The 18,175-nt window shown below is 43.1% G+C and overlaps 1 protein-coding gene across 1 annotated transcript in view; it reads right to left on the bottom strand.

Moving 5' to 3' along the window:
* fam120c (family with sequence similarity 120C) overlaps nucleotides 1-18,175 on the bottom strand; it is a 37,266-nt gene that overhangs the window by 13,580 nt on the left and 5,511 nt on the right. The window contains exons 4-13 of the mRNA XM_049580185.1: nucleotides 13,980-14,108; nucleotides 11,942-12,044; nucleotides 11,770-11,834; nucleotides 11,128-11,402; nucleotides 8,256-8,418; nucleotides 8,045-8,128; nucleotides 7,669-7,840; nucleotides 5,023-5,272; nucleotides 4,241-4,355; nucleotides 1,420-1,629 (exon numbers count right to left, since the gene is read on the bottom strand). Coding sequence (XP_049436142.1) covers nucleotides 1,420-1,629; nucleotides 4,241-4,355; nucleotides 5,023-5,272; nucleotides 7,669-7,840; nucleotides 8,045-8,128; nucleotides 8,256-8,418; nucleotides 11,128-11,402; nucleotides 11,770-11,834; nucleotides 11,942-12,044; nucleotides 13,980-14,108 — 1,566 coding nt within the window. The remainder of the gene's footprint in view (nucleotides 1-1,419; nucleotides 1,630-4,240; nucleotides 4,356-5,022; nucleotides 5,273-7,668; nucleotides 7,841-8,044; nucleotides 8,129-8,255; nucleotides 8,419-11,127; nucleotides 11,403-11,769; nucleotides 11,835-11,941; nucleotides 12,045-13,979; nucleotides 14,109-18,175) is intronic.

Here is an 18,175-nt window from a genome sequence, read left to right as displayed (position 1 = left end):
CAACCAGGTTTGTATCATATAAGTGTGGGTAGTATGTGTAAATGAACTATGGTAAACTTCCCTCCATCTAACCAGTGTCTAGAACTTCCTGCTCCCCTACCAGCAAAACTCTTTTTGCTGGTGCAGACTGTTGCTTGAACTACACGCTGGACTTCGCATTTTTGTTTTACCCTCCACCCACGCCACCAACACACACACAAAGAGTACAGAAGCTGTAAGTTGTCTGCCTCTTGAACAAAAGCAAATGTCACAGCCCTTTTTCTCTGTTTTCTCTGGTCATATAGCGCCATCAATGTACGTACGGTACTCGTTAACCATATCTACACTGATGACACTATATTGCGTAAATGTCTGCTGTCAGTCAGCCTGGTGAAGGCAGTTTGGCCGGCAGCTGCGCTCTCAGCTCTGACAGACAGCTGCTTTTTTGGACAGAGACGTCAGAGCCGGTGTGGATTTAAAAACTACCTTCTCTATGGCAGAATAGTAACACTACCAATCACACTGCGCAACAAAACATGACATCTGCGAAATAAGCATTCTCCAGGTGCTTGACATGGAAGAAAACTGTCATTCTTGTTGAGCAATAGTCATCAAAAGCACCAAGCGCCCCAACATTAATCAAGGTATAGCACGCAAGCACTGCAACGTGGCTTTGCTACTTCGCTATTGTTGGGTTTAAGTGCTGTCGGCCGCCATCTGTACTCAGCCAAAGATTATTAGTGAGATAAAAGAAGCATCAATCTGTAACACTGGACATACAGAAGCGGACTGAGTGTTTCTGTAGTTATAACATCTCCAACAGAGTGATACATCCTCTCTCTGGCAGATCGCGTCAGTTTCAGGAGCTGCATTCTCCCAGTTAAAGTTTCATTTATATAATGTCAATAACTTAAGCTTATAAATTGTATAGTGGGCGGTATGGTGGAGTAGTGTCGCTCACAGCAAGAAGGCTCTGGATTTGAATCCAGAGTGGGGGAGCCCTTCTGTGCGGAGTTTGCATGTTCTCCCTGTGTCAGCGTGGGTTTTCTCTGGATACTCCAGCTTCCTCCCACAGTCCAAAGACATGCAGGTTAATTGGTGACTCTAAATTGTCCGTAGGTGTGAATGTGAGTGTGAATGGTTGTCTGTCTCTATGTCTCAGACCTGTGATAGTCTGGTGACCTGTCCAGGGTGAACCCTGCCTCTTGCTCAGTGTCAGCTGGGATAGGCTCCAGATAAATATTTAATCAACATTTAGATGAACGTTAGTATTGGATGGGAGTCTGAATCGCCAGACACAAAATATTGAAGGACTCAGATCGGACTGAATAGCAACCGTTGTTTGACTGACGCACTGAAATGCTTTATAAACTAAATATCATCAACTAAAATCCATCATATCCTGATTTCCTCTCACCTTGCTGCCACATGATTACGTACCTGGCCCTCGCACATGTCCAGCAGGGCGGCCCGGTCGCGAGCGGCCCGAGCCAGTTTGCTCTGAAACAGTTTGCCGTCAAAGAAGCCCCAGGGACAGCAGTGTTCCCATGGCAACGGCTGGCCGCACACATCGTTGATGAACAGCGCTGTGTCGACACCAGCCATGAAGAGAGAAGCCAGCTGTACGCCGCGGGCATCCACCTTCTCCACCTAACAGCAAACACACACACAAACGTCAGATAACATTTTTAAACTGTAGGATCAGATGAGTAGTAAAAAGCACAAAGTCGTGACAGTGCAGATGATCATTAGGTCCTGAACACGTGATATGTTGTATGTAGCTAGCAACATCAAAGCCTCTTAAACTGGTCTTAATATGAGGAGTGTAGGAAGGGCAGTATATTTAAGCAGCTGTACCACTGAGTTTGAGGATGAATCAGTCTTGTGCAACTAAACTTTAAAGAACTCAGAAGTGCTCGATCTGACTCTGTATCAGCTGGTACACAATATTTAACATTTAACAATATTTATTCAGATCAGGTCCAAAAAAACTTCACTTGAGTGTGATAAAACATCACTTATTATAAGATGACTTCCTTGACAGTTCACAATCAGAATTAATAGTAGTTTATCTTTTGAAATCATGCTAAAATCACACATCTACTGTCACAAAATGCTGCTGTTGGCCTATTTGCTCTCAGATCACCAACTGGACTTAGACCCTCTGTGTCCAGGTATTTAGTCCACACCAAAGTCCGACTGACGGCTTTCAGAGCCGCCCAAACAAAGCCAACAAAACGAGAAAAGCAACAGGGTCTTTTTGAACTGAACAAAATAGGTTTGGTGTGAAAAGACTCATCAGAATTTCATGCGACTCATGAGTCCACTACACAAAGAGATCTCATCAAGAAAATAAAATAATAGCCTGGGTATCAGGCGAATCTGCGAGCTCGTGTTTTATTTGCTCAAGCGGATGGATCTAGTCACCTTTCCATTTACACAATATTCAAGCCAACCTGGCCCGCTTCAGGCCAATCACAACTGTTTATCTAATTTGGGGCGGGTTTGATACAATGAATGACAACTTGTGGGGCCTTTGCGCTTATGCGGAATTCATACTTCTGCGCTGAATCGACATCGGATCTGTGTCTGTAGCCTGACGTGCACCTCCCCAGAAATGTAACTACATGTTCCGGCGACGCAGACCTCCTGTCTGTTTCTGTAAGCTGAAACCATTTCCCTCAGTGGAAACAAAGCTTTTATTACTTTCATTTCACAGATAAGAAACAATAAATTGTAAAGACAATAAAGCCTCCACAAAATAGCATTTTATGTCTTGTGTGTGATTTATCCTGGCTTCATATGAGCAGAGGAAATCTCAGCTTGTTGCTAGGCTAATTTATACAATATAAAATGCCATAGGCTGGCGCTAATAACGTTAGCATGTTATATTTGTTTGGAAAACGTGTTTAGTATAAGACAGTTGTTTTGTCAGTGAACCTTGTGAGTTGTAATGGAGCAAAATTATGTAACGTTACCTTTGTTAAATGTTGCTGTTGTCCCTGGTTTCATATGAGTAGAGGAAAAGATCGCTGGCCGCTAGGCTAATTTATACAATGTAAAATGCCATAGGCTTGTGCTAATAACATTAGCATGTTGTATTTGTGGGGAAAATGTGTCCAGATAAAGACAAGTGTTTATCTGTGAATGCTGCGAGTTATAGTGAAGCTGATTTGTGTACTTGTGTTTGAAATTGTCTCTATTAAGCCATGTTTAATGTGTGTTTAATGTGTGTTTTGAATAAACTAAACTTTACAGCACTTCACAGAAACCTCTGCTGCCGACTAGTGTTTTGGAGGTGTAACTGCAGAGCGACACAGACACACCACTGCACAAGTATAAATGCTCACAACGGTGTAGGGTCAGCTTCACAACTATAAATCCCGCTTTACAGCAAAACGTGTGATGATGTCATTTTTGGCTCACAGACCCTTGCATCAGAATCAAGACGGTGAGCACAAACCTAGCTCAGTAGAGAGGAGGGCCGCTGAGGCACTTTTGAAAACAACCACACATTTTCAGGGACAAAATTTCAAAACTTTTCCATGAATTTTCAAGCATCTGTAATTTTTTTTTTACTTGCTCTGGGTTTTTTCAAACATCAGATTCAAACTCTATTCAAAACATTCAACTTGCTGGCATACATGGAGGAAAGACGGGACGCATGGAGAAAATTAAGAAATGTTTGTGATGGTAAACAAAACTTAACGCACCAAAATATATTACAGCTTGTTATGCTGATATCTTCAGGAAATAAATTTGCTGTTATGTTACATTTCATGAAAGATTATTCACGGAAGATTACTGGAACAATTTTATTACACACAACAAAATTCCATGACTTTTCCAGTCCAGGAAAAAGCAAATGTGAAATTGACTGTGGGAACCCTGCAACCAAGACAGCTGCAGCTGATGTGGAACCTTCTCTTTAAGTACTATTTTTAAATTCCGATGGCAAAAATAGCAGCACTCATTCACAGACATCGATGCTACAGCATCACAGCTCATCTCTGCACGCTGTAGTCTGGTTACATTTGTCAGTTGTGTCCAGGGGCATTTTTATCTACTGCTGTTGATAATGCCCGTTGGAAATCAAAAATTAACTGAGAGGTTTCATACTAACTCATATCTGTGAACTGGTCTGGCAATGTCAGGCCAAAAATGGCCGACAATGAGAAATGTGAGCATTTACATCTGTGTCCTGTGGAAAACCCTGATCAGTGATTATCCAAAGGTGAGGGAGTGAGGAGTGGGGTTTCACCTTGAGCTCCTGCAGCTGGTCGGGTTCGTAGAGCTGGCTGGAAACAGCCTGAGCCAGGAAGGCATCTAGCTCATGTCTCTGGAGAATCCTTCCTCCAGGCCACTGCATCATATACCTGAGAGAGAAGGAAACAACAAAGCTAATTTTAGAGCTCAGCTACAGCGTACTGACGTGTCTCATTTACAGACAGGATTAGAACTGAGCACGCAGTGAAAACATTACAAGGATCTCATTTATAGGAATGAAAACTGTGCCAAAGGATGTGATTTCAATATCGTCCATATTCTCACATACACAGATAACGCTGTGATGACCAGCAAACACGTCCACATCACTACTCATGAGTGATGTGGACACAGCCGGACAGTTTAGATTATCATTTCTACAGTGATGCACAATGTGCTGCAAGAAAACTGCAGTACTGTTTACTTTGTACCAATATCACATCTCATGTTGTGACTTACTGTCAATCCACTGACAGGCCCTCTTACAGACATTTTGACACGCTTCAGCAGGAAATGCGCAGGTGTAAACAACACAACTGACGATGGATTAACTCAATTTAGTGTCTTCTCTTTGAGGGTCCTGGTCGTATGCATGCTGGCTCACTGTCACAGCTTACTGGGGCACTTGAATAAAACTGAGCCATCAGTAATGTTATTAGTGACACCTGCACCTACACTACTATGACGAGTCAAAATGTGTTCTGCATTCAGGCAAAGAACAGGAAAACTGGAGCCTTGGGAACGTTCAGTCATTTTAGCGGTGGTGTAAAATCATACCTGAGCACACAGCACATGAGCAGCAGATGCTGTGGGACCTGTGCTGGGTTGAGGAGGGCTGGGCAGTCAGAGCGTAGGCAGGCCAGGAAGGCCCTGGTTCTCCTGGAGCGGTCCTCACTGGCGCGACCCAACCACAGCCGCCGCAGGTTGGGGCAGGTCCACTCCCTGAAACACAGGGCCGGGACCAGCTCCGGAGTCAGGGCCGACTTGGCTTTACCGCTGCTCCACTCTTTGACAATCACTGGAGGAACTGCAACACAGAAGCAAAAGAATTAATGTTAAAATGTACAAGGTTTGGTTTAGAAGTACTGATGCAGTCTGGTATGATCAGCTCTGAAACGTTTAATTATGACACAAGGTCCTGAAATATAAGTAGTAGTTTAAGTCCCACCTTTCTGACAGTGGACATTTTCAGTGTAACTAATACCAGTAAGACTGGCTCCGTTACATTTAGATATATCAGTAAGCCATGCCAGTATGCTGGGATTGTGGAAGTGCATTTTGACGCCACTTTGCACACTACAGCTGAAGCGAATAATGTGCGGTCTTTGAAAGATAAACAACTATGAAGAAAACCAAAACAATCTAACCTCTTTTGTTTTACACGGAAATAACACCACAACATTCACGGTAAATGAGCTAGATTTGTGTAGGGCCTCTCTAGTCTTCTGAACACTCTAAGCACTTTTACATTACATGTCACATTCACCCATTCACACACACATTCATACACTTGTGGCTGAGGCTATCATACAAGGTCAGTGTTTGTCCAGGGATTTTGTTTGTCCTAGGAATGCATCTGCTGACATGAGAAGGACTTTAGAGCCACATTTGCACACAGCTGTAGATGGTGAATTACGTTGAATAAAATGCTTCCCATCAGCCATATGTTGTCAACGATCACTCCTGCACATGGGGGCAGATTTAACACTTGACATCCAGTGTTTCAATCAGCACTGTGACGCTAACGCTGCTTGTACAAACAATTTAAAAAATCGATGTGAATAAAGTTTTTGAGCGATGACATCAAAATCAGAAATTGTAACAATGGGCACCACCAGCAGGTGGACAAAGTTGAAAAACTCTTCCTGACTTTTCAAGGACTCATAATTTTTTTCGTGCCCCACTTCCCTGTTGTTTTTCAAACATTTCAGATACAAACTCTATTCCAACATAATTTCTGCTAGCTGGCATTTGTGAAAGAAGAGATGGCACACTGGGAGACCATACCGAAACATAGTTATTGGTAAACAAAACATCACACACAGCTACAGTGCATCGATAGCAACAGAAACTAAGTTTGTCATTATGTTACATTACATGGATATTTCATCCATCCATCCATTTTCATCCACCTATCCGGGGCGGGGTCATGGGGGCAGCAGGCCGAGCAAAGCACCCCACACGTCCCTCTCCCCAGCAACGCTTTCCAGCTCCTCCTGGAGGACCCCAAGTCGTTCCCAGGCCCAGCATGTTCTGGGTCTGTCCCGGGGCCTCCTACCAGTGGGACGTGCCTGAAACACCTCCAGTGGGAGGCACCCAGGAAGATCCTAATCGGATGCCTGAACCACCACATGGATATTATTCACGGAAAATTTCATTACACAAATAAAATGATTTTGGAAAATGTGATTGTAAAATTCCATGACTTTTCCAGGTCTTCCATGACCCTAGAAACCCTGAACTGGTCTAACCTGATCAACCCCGAGTTTCCAGTCGCAGAGACCAATGACTCAAATCCTGGAAAAGTGTAGATGGAAATGCAGATGGTGATCAACTCCAGCAATATGCCAACACAAACTTACAGTCTTTGCAGTAACTACACAATTTTCCTCCATGGTACCCGACCAACGCCACTCAGTACGTTTACACTACATTAGAGAAAATCGAACCCAGATAATACGACTAGGACCCAAATACTCCTGCAAGTATGCAGTCAATCAGACCCTCAGGCCCTCAGCACATGCTCCACAGTATCCGCCCGGGATTTGACCTGGAAGTTGAAAGCAATGAATGCCTAACAGAGGAGGAAGCCGGTAACAACATGATGAAATCTACATCCACAGCCGTGCATTTGAAATGTTCAAAGCTGTAAAGTTGTCCACCATGGTACCAGTTTGCCGCTAGCTAACTGTAGCTAACTTGTTTGTGTATTGTTTGGTCTGTGATGTAACAGGTCAACCAGAAAAATATCCAATTCTAACAACCTGAAAGGGGGCATATCTCCACCTATCGTAACAGAGTCGGACATACTTCCATCAGTAAATTCCCCTCCTGTGTTTGTGTGCTGGGACAAGGAAAGCAGCCCAATTAATGCGTGGAGGACCCGCTCTACCTCCTGAGCCACAGTAACAGAAACACAACTGAAACTGGCTGCCCTGAGGACACTGTTTCAGAGTTCAGGTAGGCGGTAGGAAACAACCAACCTGATTCAAGGTTCCATCATTCTAATCCACCCCCGACTAACGGGAAAAAGAATCTGTATAGTGAGTGTTATCTCTGTACTGTAGATCTGTAGATATCTTTAACCTCTGGCTGGGTTCCTAGAATCAAATCTAAGATTAAAAGTGAGTATACGTACAGTCCACATACACTTCTGTCCCCCGCACACCTCTCATCTACCTACTCCACTGTCCCAGGACCTACCTTCCAGGGGAGCCCTCTTGCGAAGAGCGAGCCTCTCCAGGCGGCGGTGAGTTTCAGCCAGACTGAAGAGGACGCCGTAGGCATACTGTCTGGCAGCACGGAACAGCAGAGAGGCAGGAGGCAGCTCAGAGTTACACTCATCCTCTATACACACTGGCATCTTCATCTCTCCCTGCGGGGTGCGGTGGGTGGAGGGAGGAGTAAGGACAAAGAGATTACAGGGAGGCTCTGACGTGGTTGAAATATTACCTCTACTGTCAATTTTTATAACCGCTGTTTAACGCGATCAGATGACTTAGGGGCCTTTCAGAGGAAGAATACATTCTTGAGGAGACCAATACGAACACAAGACAACTACATAAGGAAAACTGTTTACCTTGGTCAATATGTGGTAAATCTGGGGGTACATCAGTCCTCTTCGGTGTCTGTGCTCAGCTACACGAAGAACCTCAGCGCTAACCTGCAAAAAAACCCAAAAAAAAACAAAAAAAAAAACAGGAAATATGGTGACAAAACTTTTCAACACAACTTAACACTGTGTTATCTGGTCTGGAAATATGTTTTTAAAATCTCTCATGGACACACACCTGAGGCAGAGGGGGTGTGGTTATGTCCATGTGACTCCGCGTCGCCATAGACAACAGTGACGGAATGTTTGACCCGCTCCCGTTGCCCTGGGAACCGTCTCCAGAGGCCGAGCCCCCCCTTCCAGCAGGATCCTCCCACCGAGAGGGCTTGTCCGTCAAATGGCTGCGAGAAAAGGGTTCATGAGAGTGTTTAGTCATTCATCATGTGTGTGTTTATACAACATCAGTTTCTGCAGAGGAAGCATTTCCTCAAACACACTGAACCGATGAAACGTGTGTGTTCGATGATCACTGGAAAAAGGACGATAGCAGAAACTTAACACACTCCACAAGTCCAAGGTGTCCCTAGTCAGATTTTTAAACTTTATTTCTAGAGTACTATAGGTCAGCAAAACATGTGAAGGGACAAAAATCTCATGTCTCTGATTCTCCATCCTCCTCCTCAGTATCTGTAATCCCTGCCTGTCTAAGCTGCACCTAGGCCACTTTACACTGTAAGCTTGTTGACAAAAAGTCAGCCAGTCAACAAGTCTGTGTGATATAGAGCTGCTATGGATGCACTGCATTGTAGGAAGGGCTCATGTGATATCTAAGTGGCTTTAGGGATAACCTGATTAACTTGTTATGAACCCAATTCAAGTGGATCCATTATGCCTTTCCCTATTCTGTGTCATATAATGTTACAGTGTGGGAAGTTCATACCAAATGTAGAGCTGCAACATTTAATCGATGACTTGAGTAGTTGTCAACTAATTAATTTTAGAATTGTTTTGATGGATTTTTAAGGAAAAAACAAGGTCTATATTCTCTGATTGCAGCTTTTGAAATGTGAATGGTTTACTCCTCTATAACATGAATATATTTGAGTTATGGACAAAACATAAAAAGTCACTGTTTATTGGACTTTCAAAAATAGGACGAGTAAACAGTCAATCACCACAAACCTGTGAGTGCCTTTTAAAAGTCATTTACCTTTTAATCAGCACATTCTTTATTTCCTTATGGTCATTAGTGTTGTGAAATGTAAGCTGCCGTGAAAGCTAATCTTTCCTTGTGTTTAGTCAAAACATGTGTTATGTAAAGGGCTTTGCTGCAATTAAAATCCCCAAATTCCCCTTTTCACCTAAATATAATAAGGGAGCAAAAGCCATGATAGTGTGAAGCCGAATTCAAACCAAATCAGGTGTCGCAGCAAAAACGCGAGTCGTCACATTCATCTGAAAGTGGAGAGGAAGGGCTGCTCCCTAACAGTCGACCTAGTATCAGTCGATCAGAAAGGTCATATGTTGGCAAGATTTCATTGGTCCCTTAGTCACAGAAAAAAACAACAACGTGAAACTCTATCAGGAGCTGCGCCTTGTCAAAATAAATCAAAACCTATATGACTGGACCATGTGGGAATTTAATTTTGAAAGGACAGACACAGGAAGTGTCCACTCAGCAGTCAGACAGGAGTCACGTTACAAACCAATCACAGCTGACAGATATCTTTCCCTTCTTCTGTAAATATTCAGTCTGATAAACACAGAAAAGTTGATCATGTTAGTGCACGGCTACCCAGAGCTTTACATCTGTCCCACAGACAATAGGCCTACACACTTATAAACAGCGCCTGGAAGAAGATCAGCTCTGCACACAGGACTTCAGGTAAGTAGGCTATACGATGCTTGTTAAACCTCAGATGCAACCTGCCCTCAAGCCCTTGAAAGCTGGCACAAAAAAAGGCAGTAGAGTAGTGCCCAGCGCCCGACCTCGCATTTCCAGTCGGTTAAAAATGCAGCATGTGTACGGCCCCTAATTTCCAGGGCTGGTACCTGCAGTTATTCCACAGGCTAGTTAATAACATGTCGGGCAGGAAATCCAAAGTGTGGGATCATTTTGAGAAGGTGAAGGACGAACCCAAGGTGATATGTAAACTCATCTTCATTGGTCGACTACAAACATGACGTATCATCTGAAACATGGAAGTAGCTACATGCCCATTAGCCCACAGCGTCATTAACAGGCGGCTCGCTCAGTGTGTGACGTGCACTTGTAGATGAAATATAGGCCTATATTAATGAAGGTTCATTAGTACGGTTTCGTATTTCTCTGTAATGTAGCACAGTGTTAACAATGTTACTGATACTATTCTTTCTCACACCTTCAACTCAAACCACCAATATACATCATTTAATAATTACATTAATATTATAAACATGCAGGTGACTAAATGGCAAAATTCATAGCGTTAAAGTTTTCTGCACAAGCTTCTCAACATGGAGGTGGCTGCACCACAGGCTAGCACTGCTCACTCCATAAACAGCACTAAACAGACAGAGCTAATGGAGTTAACCAAGGGGTAACCAGAGGATGCGCGCTTCACTCCTGCAACAGCAGCGCCCCAATATCAACGGTAACTTCCGTGCGAGCGCAGTACAAAGCAGCACTGATAAGCTAGTTAGGATAAGCACATAAACGCATGGCCGGACCGGCGTAACACAACAAACCAGAGAGACACTCAGATTACAACACACAGAGGTAGCGTGACTTTGTTCTCTGCTCAGGACGCCATCACTCCACCATACCTTTACCTAGCAAAGAGTGGTTAGCTGCTATTTTAATGCTCCAGAAGTCACATACAGAACGTTTAAAACCCACCGTTTGACAGCTCTTACATCCTGGATAGTCACTATGTAACTAAGTAAATGTGTTTCTTTTTGGTCTGTTGTTGCTGACGGTCAGTTACTCATAGGACCCACCATACTAGCAACACAGGGAACACAATGACGACAAGTGACATTCCCACACGGTCACAGCACTCAGTGGCTAATCACTGAAATAAATGATTTGGTGTAAATGCAGCCCTAAACCTGACTTCTCTGTGTCTTACTTTGCGTTGCTGTCGTTGGGTTCATCTCCATCTGATGACGATGAGGGAGACGGAGAGGGACCAGACTGAGTGGCGGTGTGATGATTGGGTAATCGGTTTCCCCCCTGAGTGGAATCATATGGAGCCGACCAATCAGAGAAGCCCATCTTGCCCGTCAACGCATCGTTGCAGTCTTGGGACGGTGGCGGTGGGTTCTGGAACAGAGGGGTGGAGCCAGGTCCATATGGAGCATTTTGATAGGGTGGCTTTAACCCCGGAACCTGGGGAGGAGGGAACTGCGATTGGACAGAGAGGCGAGGAGCAGAAGAAAATGGATTGAAAAGGGGAAGAAAAGAAGGAGCAGAGGGGAGGAGGGAGGAGATGTCCTTTCAGGGATGTGAACTAATACTGTCCTATTTTATGTCAGATCACACCAGAAGCATCTAATCAAGGCTGGTGAGAGGATTTACGGTGGGAAGGACTGCGCCCTCCTCCTCCTCCTCTCAGCCAGCCCCCCCCCCCCTAAATGAGCACATGCCACAAAGGGATTTCAAAGAGCAAAAAGCTTAATCCACTCCGCTACGTGTAGATTCATGTAGAGAGCAGAGAACAAATTACACACACATCAAAGAGGACAAAAGATTACCAAGCTAAGGAATCTACCTGATTCTTTCCAGGCTGCATAGGTCCCATGTGGCCAGGTGGTCCCCCAAAACCAAACCCAGGTACTGAGCAGATAAAAAAGCATGTTAATGGACATTAACATGACATCACATATATAGATTTAGTCAGGCAAAATGATTGCTTCTGTTGTCTAAACTTCACTACTACTCACAGATGAAAGAGGAGGGCCCCATGTTGGGCGATCGAGGTTTGGAGGCAGCTGAGAAATACTCCACAGCTTTCTTGAATCGCTCCACCTTGTCCTCCATACGAGACTGGAGGGGAAGAAATCAAACATTATGTCGACACGCTGGGATGATGACGGTGAAAATCTGATGCTGAGTTATTCCAAAGCAGGGACCTGGAAGAAACTGGTCATGGAGCAAGTCATTGATGTTCACTGGTCAACATGTGTTTCCCAAAGTGGCCTGGCGTAAACACGAGTCTGAACACAGGTGGCATTAATAAGTACAGGATGAGTAATGATGGGATTTAATAACTGGCTTCATTTTAGATTTCTGAAAGGATAAGGATGCCAATTCTCTTTTTTAACATGTTACTCTGGCTCTCAGTCACCAATCTATTCATCCCTATGGAGTAGTTTCCTTTTTAATTTTAGAAAATGTTACTCAAACAGGAGTAAACACTGTATAAGGTATTTGCAGTGGCAGATTAATCCACATTTGGTGCTCTGCGGGTGGTGCTCTAGTATTTGGGGCAGCAGGACGGTGTATGTGGGACTGACTCACTCCTACATCAATACAAGACATTTAAAAAGCAACAAAACCTATAGCGAGTGAAATGTCCACAGGGGTGTGGGCTTTTTTTGAAGTTGAGAAAATAATTAATTCAGATGGATTTATGCGTATCAGCAGATGCAATGACATCAGAGCTGTTCTGCACATCACTATATGGTAAATGGACTGCATTTGTATGGTGCTTTTTTAGTCTTCCGACCACTCAATTAACTTTTATACGACATGTCACATTCACACATTCACTGACCGGTGGCCTAGGCTACCATACAAGGTGCCACCTGCTACTCAGTAACTATTCACACACATTCACACACCACTGGAACAGCCATCCGAAGCAATTTGGGGTTCAGGATCTTGCCCGAGGATACTTCAACCTGCCAACACCCCAATCTGCCGATCAGTGGACAATCTGTTCTACATCTGAGCTACAACTGCCCTGATAATTCTTGTTAGTGGTTGAGTATCAGTCAAAGTGGAGGAGTATCACCAGACTAGTGTCTCCGACTGATGATGGAATTTAAGTTACCACGTGCATATCCACAGCAGAACACATTACGTGAGCTATGCAGGTGATTCTCTACATGCACCGGTGCATGTAACCTGGTATAGCTGCTAACTCATGCATTAACTGCAAGACTCATGGAATTGAGATACGTCACATGCTGTCACGCCACACTCTACACACACCTCGCACAGTTAACAACACATTTATAACAGATAACATCGCTGACTGAAAAGAGGACACCGACAGCCATGGACAGATGAGACAGAACAGCATAGCTCAACAGCAGCACCGCGTTAACACTGCCGTGACCATAGAACTACATTGGATATTAGACCGGCAGGTTTTTAGAACATTGCCAAACAGCCTGTTGCAAGTAGCTGCCTGTTTCCACTTGTCTCGTCACAAATCTCTGTTCTGAACTGGGCTTTAGATGCTCTAACATTACTTTAAACCACGACCTCTTGTGGCTTATTAGTCAAGTCGCCCTCTGAATCATAATCAAATCATGAGGTGTCGAGATCCCCGTCCCACTCCATAAATAATGATTCGACAGTGATGTGTGTTTGATAAAACGTTACAGAACTCCAACCCGTCTTGCCCAGTCACAAACATACTTAACATATCTGGAGATCAAACTTACACTTAATTTTAACACTAAATTTTCTGATTTGTCTTTCATGTGTAATTAACACTGTAAATGTTGCAGCAGCTTCTTCTGATGAACTGAAACTAGGTAATCCTGGTTTAACACTGATGTGTGAGGAAGTGCAGACGCTGACTCAGGGTCTTGTGTCAACAGTGATGACCTATTTAACTATCAGCAACAGCCTGGTATGTGCTGTCAGACGTGGAATATGTAAATCTACTTCAATCGATTCAATAAAAACCCAATAAAGTAACTGACGAAATTATGATTGATAATCATCAACAAGAGACACACGACCCACCTGTGACTGTTTGAAGACATCTCTGGCGATGGCGTCGAGGTTTCCCAGGTCTTTGATGGAGGAGACGTACTCCGAGACGGCCTTGATCACCACCTCACAGGGCGGCAGCACCAACTGGTGGGCTCGCACCTGAGACAGAACCACAACAAAGTTTTAATCCACATATACCTGGGTGGGTGGGGAGTGACACTGTGAGAGAGCCGCATGAAGACATTTAACTGTGTTTTACGTGTTTAATGGAAGTAAACAAACACGTATTAGAACTTATTGTTTTGCTGTGATACTACACAGCTTATCAGTTCAGCCACAGTTAAAAGGGCAGGACAGGAAGTTAGGTAGATTTGAAAAGGCATTAGGACTGAACCAATGTACTGATAGGTCCTAATGCTGATAGCCACTCAAGTTACAGACTGATGGTCTTTTATAGATTCTGGCTTTGTTCCATCAATAAAGACGATAACAGTATGGATGGCTGAGAGCTATTTTTTGACTGATAAACAAATGTTTAATGTCAGAATTAAAATAAGACCTTTAAACGAAACAAACTAAAATGTTGAGACAGGGTGTCTCCAGGTATTAGACACAAATAACATTTTAAACAAATTTGAGACTGATTTTTTCTAACTCAGGCACTGCAAGTAGGTATAAAGTTAAATAGTATATATGTGGTACCATGCCAACGCATGTTTTATGTAGGAATATGGTTATTAGAGTGAGGTAGGTTCTTTTACATTTTGCCAACAGCTAAGTTCAAGTATGAAGTAAGGATGCTGTCAGGCCTAGAGTTGTCTCCTCTGGTCTGAATCAGGGACTAATTTTGTCCCAAAGTTGTATAATTTCCTAGAGTTGGTTTGTGTTCTCACGGCAGCATTTACAAGCGGACCAGATCAAATGCCTTGTGTGAGAAAGCTGCTCTTGATTGGTCAGAATTTCCATGTGGGAAAAATCCAGGAAGTAAAGCAAACGTTGAAGAAGAGTACACTTGCAAGATAAATGTGACACTTTCTAATGTCACAATGGAGGGACAACTACGCAGGTTGATTTTAGCGCTGCTCATGGTGGACTATATTGCTGTCATTGTTCATTTTAGTCAAACCATACAGTTTGAAAACGAGGCGCGGCTCCAACTAGAAAACAATGTTTTGATGCATTGGATGTGCTGAATGTGCATATTAAGGCAGTACAGGAGGAGGTGCACATTAATAATCCTCCAGGACTGTAACATGCTCATGTTTAACCCAAACAATGTGTCATGTGACTGCAGTTGGTTCACATCCAGGTCGGAACACCTTCTCACCACAAACCAACCGCACCAGAGTTCGTTTGTAACCGGACTGAGACCCTCTTAAAGAAGTGGTCTCTGTTTTGTTTCGGTGCACACCTGAGTGTGATTGCTGTGTTCACAGCTGCACTAACTAACTGCACTGAGGGGGCAAACAAACTTGTGTTTGATTTAACTGAAACAAACAGGGCAGGTGTGAAACTAACTTTTATCTCAGCTGATCACACCAGCACACGATTTGGTCACATCCTTTTTTAGGGTTATTGTTATTTAAATTGTAGGCTGCTGTGCCACCGACAAGCCGAGAGACCGGCTCTGGTGAGAGAGCAGAGCTGTGTCAAACACAAGGCAGGAGATATTACTGAGGCTGTAATTAACATTACAATCCTCTACACTGAACTGGCAACAACACCCAGTGTTTCTGCTGGTGACATTCTGCCGCTAGTCTAATAGTAGGTAGTCGATGCAATTTCAGTTGTACAAGTACAGCAAGGAAAGGAAGAGGGAGTCAGACAGCTCCTGGACGCAGCGAGAGATGTGACGAGTTTTTCATTGTTTAGAAAAATGCAGCCATTCGATTATTCAAGGACCTGCAGACTCTGTTAAAATATTGTTCAGTTCTTAACAGTGAGTTAGATTTGGTTAACCATGTCTCCCAGCCACATAAATAAAAATTGGAGAGGAACATTCAGAAGATTTCTTCACTTCAGGCTGTCGCTCTAAATAAGCTACATCTGATTTTGCTCTTGTCTGGCTCATAGAGTTAAACATTTACTTCATCAGTTAAGAGTTAAGAGGCCTTTAGTCATAATCTGTGCATCAATGGAACAAAACTCAAAGTTAAAATACTCATATTCATGAAGATCAGCAGCCACAATGTAATTTGGCTCAGTAATTTGTACTAACTGCAGAGGTTGTCTATGATCTTAATTCCATGTCAATCTGCCATCTCCATTATTTGTCACGTAACAATTCCACCACAAAATACCTACTATATTTCACCAAACAAAAGTCCTGTGCAAATTGATGTCTCTGTGATCTCGGTGTATTTATGTTTTGTTTTCTCCGTGCCTCTTTTCTGACTCTTTCACAGTCAAAAACTATGGAGGCTGTGTTGGCAATTACAACTGAAAGTTTTGACAGCATTTTGTGTGCAGGATGTTCATCTTGCTACAGAGCATAGAGACCCGTTCTCAGTAGGAGCAAGCTCGAATCCATCAGGAGAGCAAAATCGTGACAAGATGGATGATGTGTGAAAATGTGCGGCAGTTCTGCTTGTTTACCAACATTTTTGTAAATGAAAGAAAAATGAGGTTTACACCGTACATCATCGCCAGTGGTGGTGTGCAGTGTGTTTGTGTCGTGTAGAGTGGGGTAACAAATGACTGTGTGCATCATACCCAGAGGATAATGTCAGTAAACTCGAGGAAAATAAAGACTGTGCTTATCTTGTGCAAATGAGCCGCACAAAACACACAGATACGGGGGTGTAAGTTTTAAATCACATGAGGTCTCCTGGTAATACTAGTTCCTTGCAAACAGGGTTTCAGACTGGTGAGCAGTAACACACAACAAGGTGTCCAGATATATGAAACTGACAGGTGAACTAGTGACGAATGCAAAGCCAAGCAGTAAAGTGGTATTCTCTCGGCACAGTCCATTGTTTTCACATAACACCACCTCCAAGTCTGTTATCACACTTACACAATGACCACAAGAAAAAAAAGCCAGCCTTTGTCAGTTTTTGTACACAGTGACCATGAAAATCTGTCTGCACCACATTTGAAGTAGTTTAAATAACATTAGAAATGAGTGCAAAGTTCATACAGTTGACATACCTTCATGCTTACAGACAGTGTTTGGAAAAGAGATAAGATGTTTTCAAGACAAACATTTCAACTACCGGTACGTCTTTCTTCTGGAGTGTGACTGTCTAGATATTATTTCTCCCTTTCATTTAAAATCTTTTCTTCCTTTCACTGATTCACTCATTCCAGTCATTTCTATCACGTTTTTTTCCCGATGTTTTTAAAATAAAACTGCAGCAAATGCTTCACAATAAAATCCTTCTATTGATGGGAGAGCATGATGACCCTGAACCAGTGAAAGGGTTTTACTGTAAGAGAGCAGCATTTAGCTACATCTGCACCGATACATATTTGTTTAAAAATGCTTAACTATTGCCATGTTTACGGCTGGAGTCCATACTTGGAGGAGCTTTGGAACGTTGAAATCGAGACCTTTGAATAGGCTGCTGACCCTGTTCGAGTTTAAAAACTCTGGGGTTGCATTTCTGTCTGGATGAAAACGCAGACACCCATGCTCATTTTCCGATTGGGTCCTATAAGTCACGACGTGTCAAGCCAAAACATTATAGTAGCTTTTGTGATTTTATCCTCCTTGTGTGGGTACTCATTTCCCATCACCATAGCCTGCAACGACTTCCAATCTGTTTTCTGTCACCTTGACAGTCTTATACCCGTGTGTTACTTTCATTAAAAGTTCCATCTCTTGGTTGGTTCAAGCAAAGAAATCTTTGGTCTTACTTTTCACCCTCTCCGCAGTATTTTCCGTGACAAAGCAACAAACAGCAGAGTAGAATCTGCTTCCTGTTTACACCAGCATGCACATGCCCAGTGTACGTGAACGGTCATGTGATACATGTTTTTAGGCGTATGGACGATGATTATTTCTAAAACAGTGCTAGAATGCTGTGTGACTGGAGATCGTTTCCTTCTTAAAACACTATTTTAAAAGAGTCTATCAGTGTAGATGTGACCTCAGAGTAAATGAAAGAAGATCAGAAAACTGAAATACTTTTCTCTAAAACTGATAACATTTAAAATTAGAAATAAAAGCAAGCCTCAAGTTAGGCATTTGAGGTAAATCAGGGCGCACATCACTGTTTTACTAA

This window comes from Epinephelus fuscoguttatus, linkage group LG7 (assembly GCF_011397635.1).
Source record: "Epinephelus fuscoguttatus linkage group LG7, E.fuscoguttatus.final_Chr_v1".
Classification (NCBI taxonomy): Eukaryota; Metazoa; Chordata; class Actinopteri; order Perciformes; family Serranidae; genus Epinephelus; species Epinephelus fuscoguttatus.
This window is presented reverse-complemented; position numbering and strand designations above follow the sequence as displayed.